We start from the raw sequence: 19006 nt of genomic DNA, 5'->3' as shown, positions 1-19006 counted from the left end.
GCATACTATTTGCCTCCTTTGCTAAAACTTGTGTTTTGGTTTCTTTACTTACCTAAAGTTACCCTAAAATGTTGCCAATCACTGCTTAATTGTGAAGCCAGAAATGCTTTTCTGTCCTCTCTTGTTTTGTTTCTTTTGACGTTCAATCATGGCAATTATTTTCATCCAGGAAACCTATTTTTCTCTTTCTTTTCGTCTTAAAGCCACTATTTCCTGTTCTTTTTCTTCTAATAGCAACCCTAATGCCTGCTGATTCTTTTTCCTCAATTAACTATACTTGAACTTTTATCTTCTTAGTCTTCACTTGCACCAAGTAATATAATCTAGTTCTGACTCCCTGAACTATGCCTGCGGATAAAACTCTTTTCCTGGCACCCACAGTCATTTATCTAATGTCAAAATCCATTTGGATGTATGATGGGATCATCAAATTAAACCAATTCAAAACTAAACTTAATATTTTTATCTTCAAATCTGCTCCTCATTTTAATTTATTCCCTTCCCTGGTGATCAACCGTCACTCAGTTATCCAAGCAAGAGATCTGAGACCACCATGTTCTTCCCTTGTGCTTTCCTCCACATCAAAGGGCCTTTAAATTTTCCCTTTCTCTAGAGTCTTGGTCAATTTCTTCATCCTCATTGCTCTTTTCTTAGTTGATTTCCTTGTTCTCACCTGGACTTTATACTAGCTCTTTAGTCGAATTCCCTGACTCAAGTGCTTTCCCCTTTTTAAATTTTTTTATTCAAATTTGTTATATATGACAGCAGAATGCATTACAATTCATATTATACATATAGATCACAATTTTTCATATCTCTAGTTGTATACAAAGTATATTCACACTGTTTGTGTCTTCATATGTTTACTTAGGGTATGATATCCATCTCATTCCACCATCTTTTTTACCCCCATTTCCTTCCTTTCCCCTCTCATCTCTTTGCCCTATCTAGAATTCATCTAATCTTCCCATGCTTCCCCTCCCAACCTCACTATGGATCAGCCTCCTTATATCAGAGAAGACATTAGGCATTTGTTTTTTGGCTAACTTCACTTAGCATTATGTTCTCCAGCTCCATCCATTTACTTGCAAATGTCATGATATCACTCTATTTTATTGCTGAGTAATATTCCATCATGTATATATACCACATTTAAAAAAATCTATTCCTCTACTGAAGGGCCTCTAGGTTGGTTCTATTAGAAGAATCATTACAATCTTACTGAGAAAGATCGATTAGTGGCAGCACATTCACAATACCAATCTATCTTTCTTGGTAAGATTGTAATGATTCTTCTAAAGTGGCTTTCAAAGTTTTAAAAATGGTCACCACAAAGGGGGAGGGAATACGGAAAACCATGAACCAAAATTGAATTCCATACATTTATGAGTTTGTCAGGATGAACCCAACTACTATGTATAACTATAAAGCTCTTATAAAGCAGCAACAACAAAAACAAAACCAAAAACCCATATGTTATAACACACCCACACCCACACACACACACACATATACACACACCTGATACAAGAGTTTTATAAAACAGTTCATATCTGGCTACAAGAGGAACAGGCTGAAATGCTCTATGCCATTTTACTTTGAGGTATGTGCTATTGTGTTCTACTCTTTTTCATCCTAATTTATTTATTCTAAATTCTAGTAGGGGACTCACAAAATTTACTTCAAAATATAAAGAAATAAAAATCAAAAGTTGGCATGATATTAATGACTGGTCAATCTAGGTGAATGTATTTAGTTATTTGGTGTATTATCCTTATACATTTGAAGCTTAAAAACTCAAAATATTGGGAAAACTAGTTTCTGAAGTCTTTCTCTTTGCTATTAGATTCTAAATGAGGAAGGATCCAGGTAATGGATGATGCATGCTCAGTTCACTCTCCAAGTCTTCAGCAAATGTTTGTTTTTGAAAGACAAGTACAATCCATGCAGCTAAGACATTTTCCCTGGACAAAAGGGTTTGAGTGGCTTCATATGAAAGGAGTTGGAAACATTGTCAAATAAAGAAGTCATAAGCTTATTTTATGGGTCTTAGATGGCAGAGGCAAAAATTAATATGACAAGATGCTAAAATGCTCTATAAGGAAAAACTACTTAAAGAGTAAAAACACCCCTCTCTGTGGATAGTCAAGAAGAGGCTGGGTGACCACTGACTGATTACTGCAAAAGGAAGTTTTGTGTAGCCAATGGAATTGGTTAGATTACCTCTCTCTGTCCTTTCAACGATAATACTTTTAGAGTTGGTGATACAGGAATGAGAATACTTGCTGGAAAGTTTTAGCAATAAACCAAGTAAAAAAGCCCTACTATCATTAATGGATTAGAATTAGTATTTGGGGAAATGTACATTGTAAACCACAGTGTGTTGGGCTTTAGCAGTAGATTAACTGATTCTCACCTCAAGAAGAGAGCATAAATATCTTATTCTACATCAGTGGCCTGGATAGTTTGTAGAAATTCAGTACATGGGTATTTTTTAAACAATCATCACTGTCTTCTCTGAAAATCATGAGACATGATCTTAACTTTGACTAGGTTGGCTTCTTTGTCAGTACTAAGGGGGAAATTTTTATTGTAAAAATCTGTGATGAGATTGCATGCTCTTCAAAGTCTCTCCAGACATTATACATACAACTAGAAGTGAATTTAGTGGCTGTAAATTCCTGCCAAATAATTAGAACCCTTTTGTGTGAATGTCATAGAATCTCAGTGAATGTCAATTCTTCAATTCCTTGGCTACTTGGCTACCAATTATTAAAAAGGGAAATGGTTTCAAAGTTCTTTCACTTAGGTTTACTATGACAAAGTTCTAGAGCTGCTACCAGATAAGCCCATGTTCACCTCCCTTTTTGATGGAATGGGTCCGGCTTACATTGGCATCAAGTATATGCTTAATAAATACATATTCAGTGTATGAATTAAGCTGCTCAACATCTGTTTTGACCTCCCTGATGTTCTTTATCAGTTATACTTGATAGCCCAAAGGCCAGCAGCTGAAAAGCCCTGTTTGTTACCTTCTCCCCACACATAACATGATTTTACCAGTATAATTTTATAACAAATTTTATTAATAATTTGATGTATAATTAAATGGTTTAAAAGACAAAAATTATGATATTTGACATAGATTAAAACATAATGTATGTAGTTTAACATAGAACTTCTATCTCCTTCTGCAAAAACATATAATTTCTTTAAACACCTCCTTTTATGTACTATCATAATATATATATATATACACATATATATGTGTATATATATATATATGTATACACATATGTATACATATATATATATACACACAAATTATATATTATTTTCTGAAATGTTTAAAAAGAAGATAAATACTTTAAAATAAACACAGTCTACAGGACTGCTACCATGTCTGACTACATGGTGCTCTGTAGACAGTCTCCTGTGACTTCTGAATAGAAATTTCTCAGCTCCTCTTGCAGAGGTTTAGGAAAAGGCCTGTATACTCATCCTTCCTTGTATGAATCATGTCCTTCTACCTACCAGCTGATTTAACTTGGACAAGTCTCTTGACCTTTGATAACCACTCACTTATTCAGCATTAAATTACAAAATTTCCCCTCCCCCTTTTCCACCTAGCTTTAACAATTTTAACAATTTTAGCTTTAACAATAAAACAAAAATGATGTTTTTATATGACAGTGCATCAATATTAAAAGTTTTGTACTTGAATTGATAGTCTCCTTCAGGTATACATCTGATCTCCATATCATGGTCCAGAATCTCAAGTTTTTATACCCTTATTTTTGTCTTTGAATTATCAAAATGTAAGATTTCTGGATTTACAAAGATTCCAGTTAAGCTAAATCATAAAGGTCCTTGCAATTAGAAAATGATGTGTTAGCTTTGTATTATTTAAGGTAACATTTCCAAAAAGTTTATGTGCTAAAAACTGACAAATGCTTTATGTGAATTTCTCTACATACATAATAATACTGTATACATACACGTAAGCACACACAATAGCCCTGTGGGATAAACTATAAAGTATCTCTATTTTATAGATGAATAAAGTGGGCTTAGCTAGTTAAGAACATAGGATTAGAAATCTAATAAACTATGTGACTAAATTCAGAATTAGTCAGATCCTAACCACAGCATAAGGAACATGAAATGAATTAGGGAAAAATGCACTTAGTGAATCATAGTGGGGTTACATAACTTTATAATCCATTATTTAAAAATTGTTTTTCTGTACAAGAGGTTTCATTCAGACTCAGTTGAACAAAACACATATATTATATAGTCTTTTAATTTTAAATACTCTAAGCAGTTAAATTAAAAAATAGGATGCATTTTGACTGGGATAAGAAAAGTTTTGAAACTAGCCATAAAATGATTTTTATCATAATGGGGCATCTTAGAAGGAAAATATTAACTTTTTTATTTTCAAGATATAAAGAATAAGCAAAGTTGCTAATAGAATTTGACTTATATACAAAGCGTATCTGTAGCATTTTCATATCTTATTTTTCTTTTTTTGAGAGAAATAGGGCTGCTCAGTTTTGGGCCTTTGCCATTCAAGTTATGAAATGGGAGAATTAGATAATTTCCAAAGCAGATTACTTTTGGTAATTTTTAAAGTATTTATGTTGCCTTAATTATGTGCAAGGCACTATATAATGGCAATCAGGAAAATTTGCCTATAGCTTATTAGACAAAAAATATTAAGAATATATATTTTTTGTGTGTGAAATGACTGAGGAAATTTTATGGTATTCACCATAGAATGCACAGAAATTAAGATCTAAAAGTTTATAAGGTTTTAGACAAATTAAAAGGATTAGGAAAATGTTATAAAAAGAGGAAAAAGAAACTGAAATTTTAAAGATCAGAAGTACATGACTTTTTCCATGAAAGACAAGAGTTGACATCGGCAGGAGTACAATGATGAAGGGCATGTACGTATCATTAGGACCAAATGATGATGGACTTTTTAAGCCAGGTAAAGGAGTTTGACATTTAAACAGAGGTCAATGGGAAGGTATTGGGTAGTTTGAAGCAAGGTGGGGACATAATCAGGCTTCCATTTTTCGAACAATCACTCTGTTAGTCTGTCACATTTGTAGGTGTTGTCTATTAATCCTCCTGAAAGATGATGGTGACCTTCAGGAAACTGGTGACAGTGAAAATGAAGAGAAGGCCATTCAAGAGTGTTCCTCTACATTGATTTTGTAGTGGATTTTGTTTGTTTGTGTTGTTGTTTGTTACTTACTTGTTTATATAATCATTTCACATTAGTCCTTAGTACTAGGACAAAACTCAGTCCTATCAATGTGGGCTTTGACCTGTGGGTTCCTTTCTGGTATTCCAGTGGAAAGCCTGGTGTCTATAAAAACACTAAGAATACAGATCCGAGTCCTCTGACAGTGATAAAGAGGCTTATACTGCGCTGAACTTTATCTTGGTAGCAACTATAAATGAACGAAAGATAAAACAACAGTTTGAAGACACAATGATCAAATGTAGGCAAAACCCCATGAAAATTAGGCTCTTGTGATAAGGTTGAGAGCCACATCTGTTTGACTGCCTTCATAGGCATTCCCCACATGCTGGGTGTGGGGACAGCTATCCTACAGGAAGGAAGCCAGTCATTTAACCTGAGGCATTGGAGGAGAAAGTTTGGGAAAAGCTAAAGGGATAAGTCCCATAAAGAAGAAAAACTCTGAAGTGGGAGCCTTAAAGTTTGAGTATACTCTTCACCCAAATACTGATGGACTTCCAAACCATGCATGAGGATGGTGAGATATTAAGAATCCCAGGGTTTTACAACAGTTAAAAATCTGAAAAGGCCAAACAGAGATTTCAGCAGTTTTCTTTTGCTCTAGAGACCAAGGTTAGAGTTCTACCAACTTAGGTTGATAGACACCCTGGCTTTCCACTGGAGTACCAGAACAGAAACCCACAGGTCAAAGCCCATATTGATAGGACTGAGTTTTGCCCTAGTACTAAGGACTAGTGTGAAATAAATATATAAACACATAAGTAATAAACAACAATACAAACAAACAAAAACAAAAAATCCACTACAAAATCAATGTAGAGGGACACTCTTTGGAGGAAAATGGTAGAATTCAGAGTTTCTGTTTTGTCATTTACAATGTTAACCCACAGTTGAAAAAAGAAACAACAACAAAAAAGATATGTGAAAGAAATAAGGAAATGTGTCTATGCTCAGAAGTAAAAGTCAATAGAAACAGACTCAAAATCTAGACACTGAAATCAGCAGACAAAAACCTTAAAACAACTAGGATAAACATGTTTAAATGTTGACAGAATATAAGATTAATACATTGAATGAAGAATATGGAAATTTCTGGAGAGATTAGAAAACTATTTAAAAAATCAAATGGAACTCATAGAATTAAAATAAAAAAATACAGAATATGAAACCCAGTAGATGATATTAAATAGCAGTATGAATATAATAAAGAAAGTATTAATGAATTTGAGGGTCAATGGAAATTTTCCAAACTGACACACTCAAGAAAAATAAATTAGCAAAGTCTCGATGATCTGAGGAAAAATATCAAGTTATCTAATATAAATGCAACTGGAGTTTGAGAGTGGAGAAGAGAAAAAATGGAACAAGTAAAAAAAACAAGTAAAAGAATCACAAGGAAACTTTTCTAAATTTGATCAAAACCAACATACAAATCCAGGAAGTTCAGTGTAAATAGGATTCATACAGTGGTAACCACACCTAATTTGTCTATTGTAGTCAAACTGCTGAACACCAAAGATACATGAAGGCTTAAAACAACTAAGGAAAAAAAGACACATTGTGTTGTACAGGGAAACTTCATCCAAACCAGTAGAGGAGTGGAAGCCAGAAGATAATGTAATGACATCTCTAAGGTATGGGAAGAAAAGAATTTTATGACCAGAAAATTTTATCTACAAAAATGTGGGGATAAAAAAGTTTCAAAAAAGATATTTGGGGACTAAGGGGTGTAACTCAGTGGTAGAGCTCTTGCTCAGCATATGAGAGGCCCTGGGTTCAAACCCCAGCACACTACACACACACACACACACACACACACACACACACACACACACACACACAGATGTACAAAAGGCCAATTGTAAGCATTGACAATAAAGTAACATAATTAGTCATTAAGCAAATGCAAATTAAAAGTCATTGACTTCTCTTTCTATTCATTAAAATAGCTAAAATTAAAGGCAGAATCTTAACTACAGTATTTAATATATTAGACTACAAGTATGCTGAGGTTCAGATTTAGGAGTCAATGATTCCTTATAAATGCTATTAAAGTCACAATAGAAATGTTCATGCAGTGGTTTTTGAAAGAGAGAAAAAAACAGAACTGAGGTCAAACTGCAAAGATTATCATTTAAGTGATGTGTAGCAGGAAAGGAATTCAGGAAAATATTTTTTTTTTAAAAAAGGCAAACAATTATCAATGTTGGCTAGAAGGTGGAGGAAGTAGAATTTTTAATACATGTTTACCATGTTGCAGATGGTACAGCTACACTGACACATATTTAAAATTATACTTACATATACTTATCTTATGATATGAAAACACATATTTACAAACAGAGGTGTACATAAATATTCATAGCAGCTTAATTCATGCTTTTCAGTAACAGAAATACCACAAATGTTCCAGAATAAAAGAATGGATTAAAAATGTGATATATAGTCCTACAATATAATATTGACATTGAAGCAAAAGCGTGAGTGAATCACAGAGGCATTAAGTTGAGTAGAAGAAACCAGGACCAAAGAAATGCATAGGGTGTGATTTAAATAAAATAGGCAAAGTTAACATATTTTGATAGAAATAAAAGAAGAAATTGCTTAAAATAAGAGTAAGGAGATTAGATTGACCAGAAAAGAGCAGGAAGAAATTTATGGGGTGTTAGAATTGTTCTCTTTTGATGGGGTGGTTATTATAAGGTATATATATTTATTTAGACTTGTCAAACTGTACAATTCATTTATAGATTTAAAGTATTATTAGGTTATGATGAAAGATTGGATATGGATGTGTTAAAAAGTTAAATGGAAGCACCATACAACTTTTAAGAGTTTATTTTAGTGAATAGCAATTAATGAATTAATTGGGTAGCTCCAAACCATAAGTGATCTGGGAGCTTCTCTGAGGAATCACAAGGGGGAGGATCTACTTTTCAATGTCTCAGAGTTAAAGCAAAAACATTAGTTACCAACACACAGTTGCCTTATTTGGTCTATCCCGTTGCATACTCACTCTGTGTTTGTTGGTGCTTCTGATTGATTTCTGAATTTCTGTTTTGCTTTAATATAAGCATTAATAAAAAAAAATAGCTCAAGTTGTTTGGCTTGTGATTGCAAATCAAGCAAGATTAAGTCATCATGAGGCCTACATGACTTTGTCTTCTTGGGGATTCTTCACATCTCCTCTCCATTTTAATTCAATAACAGATGTAATACTGGAGGTGAGGTCATACATGGATTCTGTATTACAGTCTAGAACTAATGCTGTTAAAATACATTTAGATAGGAAGAATCCAGTGGAAAAAGGTGGATAGGGAAAGTTTTGAAACTTTATTGTGAATTACAAAGTGAAGGCAATGTATTTTATTTACGTATTTATTTATTTATTTTGTGATTTTTAGATATACATGACAATAGAGTGTATTTTGACATATCATACATACATGGAGTATAACTTCCTATTCTTATGGTAGTACGTGATGTAGCATTACACTGGTCATGTATTCATGTATGCACATAGGAAAGTTATGTCTGATTCATTCTACTGTCTTTCCCATTCCCACCCTCCCTCCTTTCCCTTCATTCCCCTTTGAAGTAAAAGCAAAGTTGATTTTTAGAAAAATTATTCTACATAGAATTTTTCTGGTCATAACCTTTTCAAAATATAAGTGCTTCTGCTTTGTTTTAATCTCGGCTGGGAGAGAGGTGGGTTGACAGGGTTAAGACAAACGAATACCATAGTTCGTTGCAGGTATTCTGATGCTGTTTCCATGAGCTTCACCTCTTGTCTTCCTACTTTTAGTAGCCAAAATGATAGAATTTAAAGCTCTTTCATAAAATATTTTGGAAACAAAGAACATTTAATTGACAGTGATTCTAATATTCAGGTATTCAAACCTGATTTTTACAGATGAATACTTGAACAGAACTCAACATGTTTCTGTAACAGATTGGTATAGAACAAAGATTAGTAGTTTATTTTCGATCTTTGAGTGATTCAACTGGATCACTTAGAATTTTCCAGGGTGATAATGGTCTGTTAATATTGCCTGGAATAAATAAATGAGTTCAACATATTTCGTTTGATGTTATTTTTTTCAATAAAATATTTATTCTTGATAAGCTTCTGAGAGTTTATTATTAATATTTTATTTATGTCATACTTATTTAATGCCCTTATATAATTGACATTGTATTTATATACTCTCCATATATTTTAAAAAATGTTCTCCAGAGAGACAGAAGTAATTATATAAATATGAATACATAGAAAACTATTGGCTTATAGAATGGAATTATGCAAGCTAAGATTAACAATCTGCCCTCTGCAAATCCAAGGCCCAGGAAAGCTGGCTGGGAAGTACTAGTCCACACCCAAAGTACATCCTGGTCCCAGACTGAAGACGGAGAACTGGGTATGCCAATGTTTAACAGTATGAGAAAATTCTTGCCCTAGCTCAAGCAGAAAGTGTAAATTTGCTTTCCTCTACCTTTTTGTTCTAGTCAAGCCCTTAGATTACATGATGCCTGCTCACAGTTGTAAGGGTGATCTTTACACTGTCTACTGATTTGAATACTCTTATCTTCCAAACATCCTCATAGAACCATCCAGAAATAATGTTTTATTAGTCATCCAGTTAATCTTTAGCTATTTCAAGTAGTTCTTTCAGAAATAGGGAAAGTTAAGTATTTTTATATCTAATTTATACCTGAGAGATCTAAGATTGTTTAAGAAACTTAAAGGTTCAAGGAAAAATCTGATGAAACCCCAAATCAGTGCTCTCTTCTCTACAGAATGCTGCCTAGGCAGACTAAGCCTATAGCTTCCTGGGAATTTATCCTTTTGGAAGAGGATATCTATTTCTCTATGAAGATGTGTTATATTACAACATCTGTCACCAAATAAATTTGGTTTTCATAAGGAAAGCAACAGAAGAAAGCTAACTGAATGTGTTCAGGAAGAAATAGAGAGGTAATGACATATGAAAGCTAGGGACATATTTAATTTCATCAGTCTCAATCACCACACCCATCACAAATCAATTGACAGTATATCTTTATTCTCATGGATAATACAAATTTCCAGAGTCATCCTTTATTAATACAATTTTTCCAATTGATTTAAAGATATTAGCTTTGTTCTTCATGTTATTATACTTCAGATTTTGTAATGATAGAATATTTGAAAAGAAATCAAGTTTTGTGAATATAGAACTTACTGCATAATTGAATAACATATTTAAATACTACAATACCATTTGTAAGTAGGACAAATTCAGGAGAAGAGTGAAGATATTTTGCACATTTCAAAGCACTGATACTAGCATTGAGGAAGCTAATAGTCTAAATTGACATCCAGGACACTGCTGCATCTTTTTCTCTGTAAAATAAGGTAGAAGAGCATGTTGGTATCATTAGAATGGTTTGTGTAAATTTTTCTAGATGTTTGTAAATTGCTTATTAAAGAACTAGAAAGCTTTACTTACATTGGTATTGATTTCACATTAAGCAAAGTCAAGCTGTACTGAAATCTCTTTAGTATTTCTGACTAAATAAACTGACTTGTATTGTGCAAAGTAGTACCTTAATGAGAAGGCTTCTTAAAGAGATGTGGATAGTACTCACTCCTGATGGTACTATTTTTTTATCTGAATGCTGAATATTTTTTTTTCATGAAAGGAGGGATCAGAAGAGACTCACAGGCAGCAGGAAGGAGATTTCAAAATATTTATCTTTTGTTTTTCATTTTGGGTCAAATAGTTGGATTTTTCATGTGTATTTTTAATTTTTAGTGTCATTCCACTGCTGCCCTTCTATCAAACTCCCACTGTAGCTATAACAGCCAACCAAGCTCATTGAGACAGGCAATTAATCAATTATGGTTTGCTAAGGACATCAAAATTGAAATTTCCTGGTTGTTATGAAATTTCTTTATTATTTTGAGATTTTGTTTTACTTCAAGCTAATATGGATATATTTGCATTATTAAAATGCTTAGCTTGCAAAGTGAAATGAAGTGGGAAAACTAATTCAATAAGTCAGGAGTCAATATTAATTTTTAAAAATTGTTAAAAGTCTCATAATTATTATGTTTTTGTAGGTAGAAATAAACACTAGATTTTTTTTTCAATAATCATTTTGTTAAGAATTTTTTATTAGTTTTTTTGATGAATGACTTTTGGCAAATACCTACCCAAAATTTCTGAATGCTTACAACAACATCTTATGGTTCTCTTAGGTTATCAGTCTTGGCCTAGTGAGAAAAAGGAATTCCATAAGAAGCTCATATTAAATTAAAATTAAATTACAGTCTGATTAATTGATTAACTGTTAGTCAGAAGTGATTGATTGACACCTTATTGAGGCTTCAAGACCATATACTCTACTATAGTATTGATTATATTGTTTTTGTCATATTTTTTATTTGTGCACTATAGTTGTACATAATGATGGATATGTTGTTGCATATTTGCATGTGAACAAAATATAACCATATAATTTGGCCAATATCACTTCCTGTTTTATTGTTATTTTCATGCCTGAGTCTGCAAATGAAGTACTAGCTTTATGTTTTCCATTACACAGAAATTTCTCATGTTAAATGAATCTTTGGATACCCTACCTTCTCTTCTGGAAGCACTGAGGCAATAGTTGGATTTAGAGCAGAAGCAAAAGCCTTGGTGTTGCTGGGTGTTGGTGAGGTGGAAGGCATGAAAGCTCCTGCACTGTCATGTCTAAATTTTATCACTTCTTTCTGTAAATATGGTAGCACTCCTCCTCCTGGCTATAGAAAGAGAATGAAAACAAAATGGTTGTAGGTTCAAGTAGGACATCAAAATTGGGAAGAATATAAAGCCACAGGTTGAGTTAAAAAGCAATAAATAAGGCCTTTATTGGTTTTCCGTATCATAAATTATTTTTAGCAAGATTATGAATATATATAGTCTACAAATATGGTCTCTTGATACTGCTTTTAAATAAGGGTAAACAAAAGTGACTGGAATAGATTATATTTGAGGAACGGACTGAATTGAATCCTGACTAGCAAAAGATTATAGAAGAAGAACCAATAATTGTTGATGGAAATATAATAAAGTTTATATTGAAACAAACATTAGTGAAGGAACCTACAAATCATCAGTTGTTGATTTCCAGTTGTTAGCAAAGTGTGGTCAAGAGTCTTACCATCACAATAGTTTCAGGAGCTGTGCCTAAGAGGGTATCAAGAGCCAATTGCTGTTGTCCTCCTGGTACACCCTGAAAAACCAGAAAGTTTTAAAAAGTCTAAACTGTGGTACTTATTCGGCCAAAGCATTTAAATGCTCCCAACTTCTTTAATTATTTTCTTAAAAGTGTAGCAAGGAGTTTAGTTTTGAGAAAGAGAGATGTAAGTGCTTATATCAGAGCCCTAGCTGGATACCCAGTTCTGCCTCACTTCTGGAAGCTCTGCTTTCTGACATTCTTGCTAGGACCTGGTATTCTCTTGATGAGCACAAACAGTCTCAGGACACCAACACCAGAAAAGGTTGTCTCTGCACTTGATGAAATTAGAAAAACAAGACAACTTCCTAGTCTTGCAAGGTTACTGTGCAAGTCACAAAAGTACATGTGTCCTCACAGCCTGGAAAATACTATGACTGTTGCTCATTTACCAATTACAATCTTTGCCTTGGCTATATTATCCTGCCTTCTGGGTAGGAATCCTGAAAGTAGTAATCAAAGAACTTCTTGACTATACCCACTTCAGAACAAACTCTGAACTCTCTCCCAGACATCTAATATAAATCCAAGTCCTGTGAGTTCATGCTCACAACTTCCTATGAAGATAACCCATGGGTCTCCTGTGTGTTCGCCTCATTAGCAATGTGTGGATAATTCCAATTTTGTTCAACTAGAGAAGTGTTCCTGGTGATATTTAGCTGAAAGACAGTTATATATTTAATAAATAATTAAGCAAATGGTTTCAAAGGATTTTTTAAAAAGAAAGATATCATCTACTCACAGGTTCTTCTTGTTGTGGAATATATTCAAATTGAGTATAGAATGGTATCTGTTGGATTTTTGAAACATGCATTAGTTTTACTAATGATTTTTGTTACAAGTTTGTGATAAATTATTAAGATTACATTTTTTATATTAATTAAATGCTTTTTTAAAAACTTCGTGTTTCAGTTGGTAACAATTATTAAATTAACAAGAATCCTTTTAATACTATATTATTTCTAGGATAGAAACTCTCTTTAAAGTAACATGATTGAATTAGAATTAGTATCAACAGTTATTTAAAGTATAATTTTCAGTTTTCTGTAATTTGTGATGACAAATTTTAAAGTGGTAATTAAACTATTAAAAAAGATATTTCTGTTTTGATTAAAAGAATACTAGTTATGCATGGGCCACCCAAATTTACAGTGTAATTCTGAATGTTCACTGTAGGCTCACAAAATTAAATATATTTATATCTTATTTTAACTCAAGATCTAGTGGTCAAGAGATATTTCAAGATTGCTATTATTTTTATTTTATTATTTTAAGTAATAACTATATGATGCATATATATAGATAAAGGTGGATGCTAGCAGATTTTAAAGTAAGAAAACTTCATTTTCAGAGGTGATTCAGCTTTTGGCCTCTGGTTTTATTAGAGTTCATTCACTGACTTAATTCATTTAGAATCCATTCATTTAGAATTCATATATATATGTATGTGTATGTATATATATATATCTATATATATCTCTCTCTCTATATATATCTCCTCTTTTATCTACCAGGTCAAGCTGTTGATTATTTGCATTTGATTGTTGCTTTTTCTCTGAGAATTTGCCTTAATCTGTATATTCTCAGGTAGAACTAGTCAGATAAGTCTTAGGATGTAGCTTAGTGGTAGAATGCTTGCCTCACATGCAGTAGGCCCTGGGTTCAATTCCCAGCACTGAAAAATACATACATAAATAAATAAAGTTGAAAAAAATAAAAATAAGTAAAACACTCTCAGTACCTGTTCCTCAAATTTTTGTTGCCCTGTTTGTTGGGGTGACTGAGTGACTGTTTGTTGAGGTTGTTCCCAGGATAGGAGCATGTACACCGGATAGTATTGAAGCATCTATTTATAATCACAGAAGCATATAAGAGATTCCATTAGATCATCATATGTCATACTTTTAATCTTCTAATGTCAATATTATTTTAAAGTGGTTTTATGTACAGCAGTTTCATATTATTAGGTATGAATAAAAGAATAGATAAACCAGTTCTCCTCAAGATTGAAACTTAAATCACACATAATATTGAACTTTATTTTTAAGATTACTTAATAAAACAATTCAGGATATAGCAGATTCAACAAGTTAAGAGAGGCCTTTTTAAAATAAAAGTATATCTTAAAAACTTTAAACACAAATTACTTTGCGAATACCCAAGAGGAGGATAACCTATGCTACATTTTCCTAATATTTTTGAGAATCATCATTCTATAGGACATGATATTAAAAATCCTACCATATGAGTGAAAACAATTATTCTTTATTAAATTATTAGAAAATGTAACAATTGCCACTTTATTAAAATAATTCATATGCATTCATGATATTAAAAAAATCCAACAATAGACAAGTAGCAAAATACCCATCACCCACCTTATCATGTATCAGCTTCCACTTATTCTTCTTCATGCATATCACAGTACATGCATAAAGCTTCTATTTTGTTTCTTTGCATCATTAAATAAGTGATTATATTAGACATGAAATTTCAGAGCAATAAGCAATGGTGGTTCCAGAGGAGTATATTTTGTAAAGTGGTTCTTAATCCATGCTAAGAATCAAAATCCCCTAATTGAGCATTTTGGAAGATAAACATGTTTGTCTTCTAATTGCAGGTTTTGATTTATTAAAGTCTATGATAGGGTTTGGGCATTTGTACTTTTCAGAATTATCACCAGTGATTTTGATGTAAAATTAGGGTGATGAGCCACAGGTTTAGTGGTTAAAAAAAGGGTGGAGAATTACATTCCAACTCAGCTATTTACTTCATTGGGATTGTAAATTGAATCTCATTAAGATTAACTTTCCTGATCTTTGAAATGAAATAGTTGTACTAGTCACATATTTGACTCTAAGTGCTTCTGACATAGAATGAGATAATGTCTAGAATTAAGTTCTGTTTTGCAATGGGAATGGGGTGAGACAAAGTCACATAATTGTAATTACAGAAGAGCCAAGTAGTGTAACTTTTGGTAAAAAGATTAGTCCTCCACTGGTGAATGATATAATTTATCTATAGTCCTGTTTCTTTGAACTCCAGTATTATAAATTATGCTAACACTGATAGAGTTTTCCATATTAATATAATTATTCTATTAGTTTACATTCATTTAAAAAATTTCTCTTATTCAGTGGAACTCAGTGATTATAATATTGAGTCAAACTGGAAATCCTGCATGTGAGGACCCGAATATGTTTTCAGCAGAATTTAATTACCAATAATATAGAAAAATGTTTCTTATCTCTACATCATACCATATATTATCAGTTTAGTAGGTGTGTGTTTTTGTAGCTCTGCTCTAGGAGAACTAGAAATATGAATGCATCTCGTTTCTGCAACAACACTTAGAATTGTGCATTCATCCCCTGGATTTCTTTTTCATTTACTCTTAAATGCCAGTACTTTAGATGCAGAGAGAGCATCCCCTGTGGCTTAGTGAGTTTCTTTATCTCCAATATAGCAATCTCCTGAGAATTCAGGGACCCTAGAGATTCTTTTAAGCTGCCTGTTCTTAACTTGCAAAGTGAGCCCATCATCAACAGAATAATGCCAGTTCAACAATGGTTGTATTTAGACAGAATGATACCATGGTGTGAGTGTCTATAACCTGGCTATCAGAGAGCTACGGAATAAAAAAAAAAAAACATAGTGGAGGGTATAAGTAGCCACCTGTGGTATTAGTAATGGTATTCTCTTCACTCACCTGTGCTTGTTCTTGAGGCATTTTGAAGGGAAATACATAGGGCATCATCTGCTAAAAAAAAAAAAAAAAAAAAAAGCCGTATAAAAAAACTAAATTTTGTTACTTAAAAATTTCAAGTTTCTATTTACAGATCTAGCCATATAATTTTTATCATTTGCATTACCAAGTATCTACCAAAAAAGGATGACTTATCGTATTAACTATCATTAACAAAATTTGTCTTTTTAAAATGAAATTTTCCTAATTATCTTCTCTAAAACTTGTGATGCTTTTGATTTCTGGTTATATCCAGAATAGCTGATTTTAACATAATAATAATAATAATAATAATAATAATAATAATAATAATAATAATAATATTTTTATGTGTGTGTTAAAAATCAAAGAATATAAGGAAGAACTTTCAGAGTTTTATGAAAAAATTCTTGACTAGATCTCTTCTGCTTTATTCCAAAAGCTGATTCATTTTCATAGTCACATTCCATGTGCACTTTTCTTTTCTTAGGACAAGAACATTGGCCCAACTTACAAGATTAGGGCCCTGCTGGGTCTGTGGCGGTGCTTGAGGCTGTGAGGGGCCCAGCTGGCCAGCTTGAGCTCCTTGGGCAAAACCGACTTGTCTGGGGAAAAGTATCTGATTTGGGGATAGTCCAGCAAACTGGTCTAGAGTTGACAGTGAGAGCTGCGGCTGTCCTGGAATTCCAGCCTGCTGCTGCTGTTGTAGAATGCCAGAGAAGGGGGGGATCCATGAATTAAATGGGCCCTGGGATCGTACCAAAGAAAGAAAGAACATCTCTTTTAGATCAAAAAGAATTTAAAATCAGTCACAAGCAAGAAAAAACAAAATCTAAACAATTTCTATATTTTCAATGCTGCTATACCAAAAGGACAACATCTTGACTCATGAGCCACAGAAACAGTGTTCCATTTTTAGTGGTCATGAGAAATATGGAGCAGAAAGAGGGAGATAAAAGAGTGCCATTTCTGTACTTGCTAGACTGGTTTCACATCTTGATTTTTCCTCCTTTCTCATTAGTTAGGTGGATATGACTTTGTGTAAAATAGTTAATTAAACTATCTTATAGTAGGATAACTAGTGCCTGGCATATAAGAAGTTCTCAAAAAAATGCTAGTTAGATTACAGTTTTTTACTTTAATCTTCAAATAAAATTAGAATATATAGAACTAGCTGGGTCCAGTGGTGCACTCCTGTAATCTCAGTAACTTGAGGCAGGAGGACAGCAAGTTCAAAGCCAGCCTGAGAAACTTAGTGAGGCCCTGAGTGACTTAGGGAGATCCTGTCTCAAAATTAGAAACAAAAAAGCAAAACAAAACAAAAAAACATAAAAAAGGGGCAGAGGGATGTGGCTCAGTGGTTACGTGCCCCTGGGTTCAATCCCTGGTACAAAACAAAACAAACAAATAGAAAATAATATGTGGAGCAAATTTATAACTTCTAAAATGGAAATTTCGTGGAATCAGAATATGTCATTTTGTTCTCATACAAAATGTCGAGCAGAGGAAAATGTTTTCCTTAAACTGATAATTGAGATGGAGATACCTGAAGCTGTAGTGGCAAAAACTGACCATTATTCAGATTCAGAAGTAACTAGAAAAGGAAAGAAAATATGAAAAGATTACTATACGTGGTAAAATGATTAATAACAATGTTTACTACAAATACAGTACAAGTCAGAGTTGGTTGACCAGTTCCCTGTTAGAAGTCAGATGTAATTTCCACAAAACTTATGTGCTTGAATCACAGCTATTAGGTTAGAGTTGAAAACAACAAGTTGGGATTTAATAACGTCATCTCTGCTGTATATGAGATTACACAATTTTATCCCAGTTCAGTGGTTTAAATAGTCATTTTGTATATCAACATTTGAATTAACTGCTATTAGAACAAAATATGTAGAGGATATTGTCTCTGCCTTTGAAGAACTCATAATTAAACAAAGGTGGGGGCAAAGCTTATTTTATAGGCAAGTTTCTGTATGTAGCAAACACTAAGTTTGGAATTTATTTGGATATGCTCTTGCTAGTGGATGGATGTAGGCTAAATTGAAAGAAGACTTTTATCTCTTCCCACTGAGGTTTTATGAAAAAAAATGCAGGAGATATTGTTACTGAAACTAACCTCATTGCTATTGCTCGCAGACAAAAGGCGTTGTGGGATAAGCTAAGAATAGAAAAAAAAAAAGGTAAAATAAGGGATAGCCATAGGTTTACACTCTGAGATCAAGAGTAAAATGAGACACTTACCGGGGCTGAAAATGTAACTCCCAAGAGTCCAAGAAAAATTATAATTTTCATTTTCAGATGATTATACCTAGAAAATGAATTATAATACTTAATTTTAAAAATTCTTTCCTTAAAAATCATGACAAAAATAAAGTCATGACAAAATAATTACATAAAATTGTTCAATCAGAGGAACAGTTGTGCACATTCTTCAGTATTACATCTTAGGATTTAAAATATAAAAATAAATATTTATAACAGAACTCTTTCTTCTCTCTCAAATCAACTTCTTATAGAAACCAACATTGTTTGCTTGACCAACAGACTCAGCTGGTGGCATATGATGTAGTTGAATGAGTTAGTGAACAAGACGATCTCGTCCTTTTGCCGATTTACACTGGGGGATTGTGTCTATCAGAACTTGGGATGCCCATGACTGGGATCAACTAACTGGTCCTTATTAAAAAGCTCCTGACATAGCTCAAATCACTGACCTAACCAAGAGTTCAGGGTGA

General features: G+C 32.9%; 1 protein-coding gene and 1 long non-coding RNA gene across 12 annotated transcripts in view; one reads left to right on the top strand and one right to left on the bottom strand.

Annotated features, from left to right (window-relative positions):
- The window catches only part of LOC110598920 (uncharacterized), a 379394-nt gene that overhangs the window by 286024 nt on the left and 74364 nt on the right, over positions 1 to 19006 (top strand). The window lies entirely within an intron of this gene.
- On the bottom strand, positions 10427 to 18574 carry Odam (odontogenic, ameloblast associated). The gene is made up of 11 exons (XM_040292334.2): positions 18513 to 18574; positions 18388 to 18429; positions 17809 to 17856; positions 16777 to 17010; positions 16248 to 16298; positions 14280 to 14384; positions 13281 to 13328; positions 12464 to 12535; positions 11901 to 12062; positions 11472 to 11531; positions 10427 to 10658 (listed from the first exon to the last, which is right to left on the bottom strand). The coding sequence occupies exons 1-10, from the start codon at positions 18561 to 18563 to the stop codon at positions 11502 to 11504; spliced, it is 843 nt and encodes a 280-aa protein (XP_040148268.1). The 5' UTR covers positions 18564 to 18574; the 3' UTR covers positions 10427 to 10658; positions 11472 to 11501.

This window comes from Ictidomys tridecemlineatus, chromosome 9 (assembly GCF_052094955.1).
Source record: "Ictidomys tridecemlineatus isolate mIctTri1 chromosome 9, mIctTri1.hap1, whole genome shotgun sequence".
In the NCBI taxonomy this organism is placed as follows: Eukaryota; Metazoa; Chordata; class Mammalia; order Rodentia; family Sciuridae; genus Ictidomys; species Ictidomys tridecemlineatus.
This window is presented reverse-complemented; position numbering and strand designations above follow the sequence as displayed.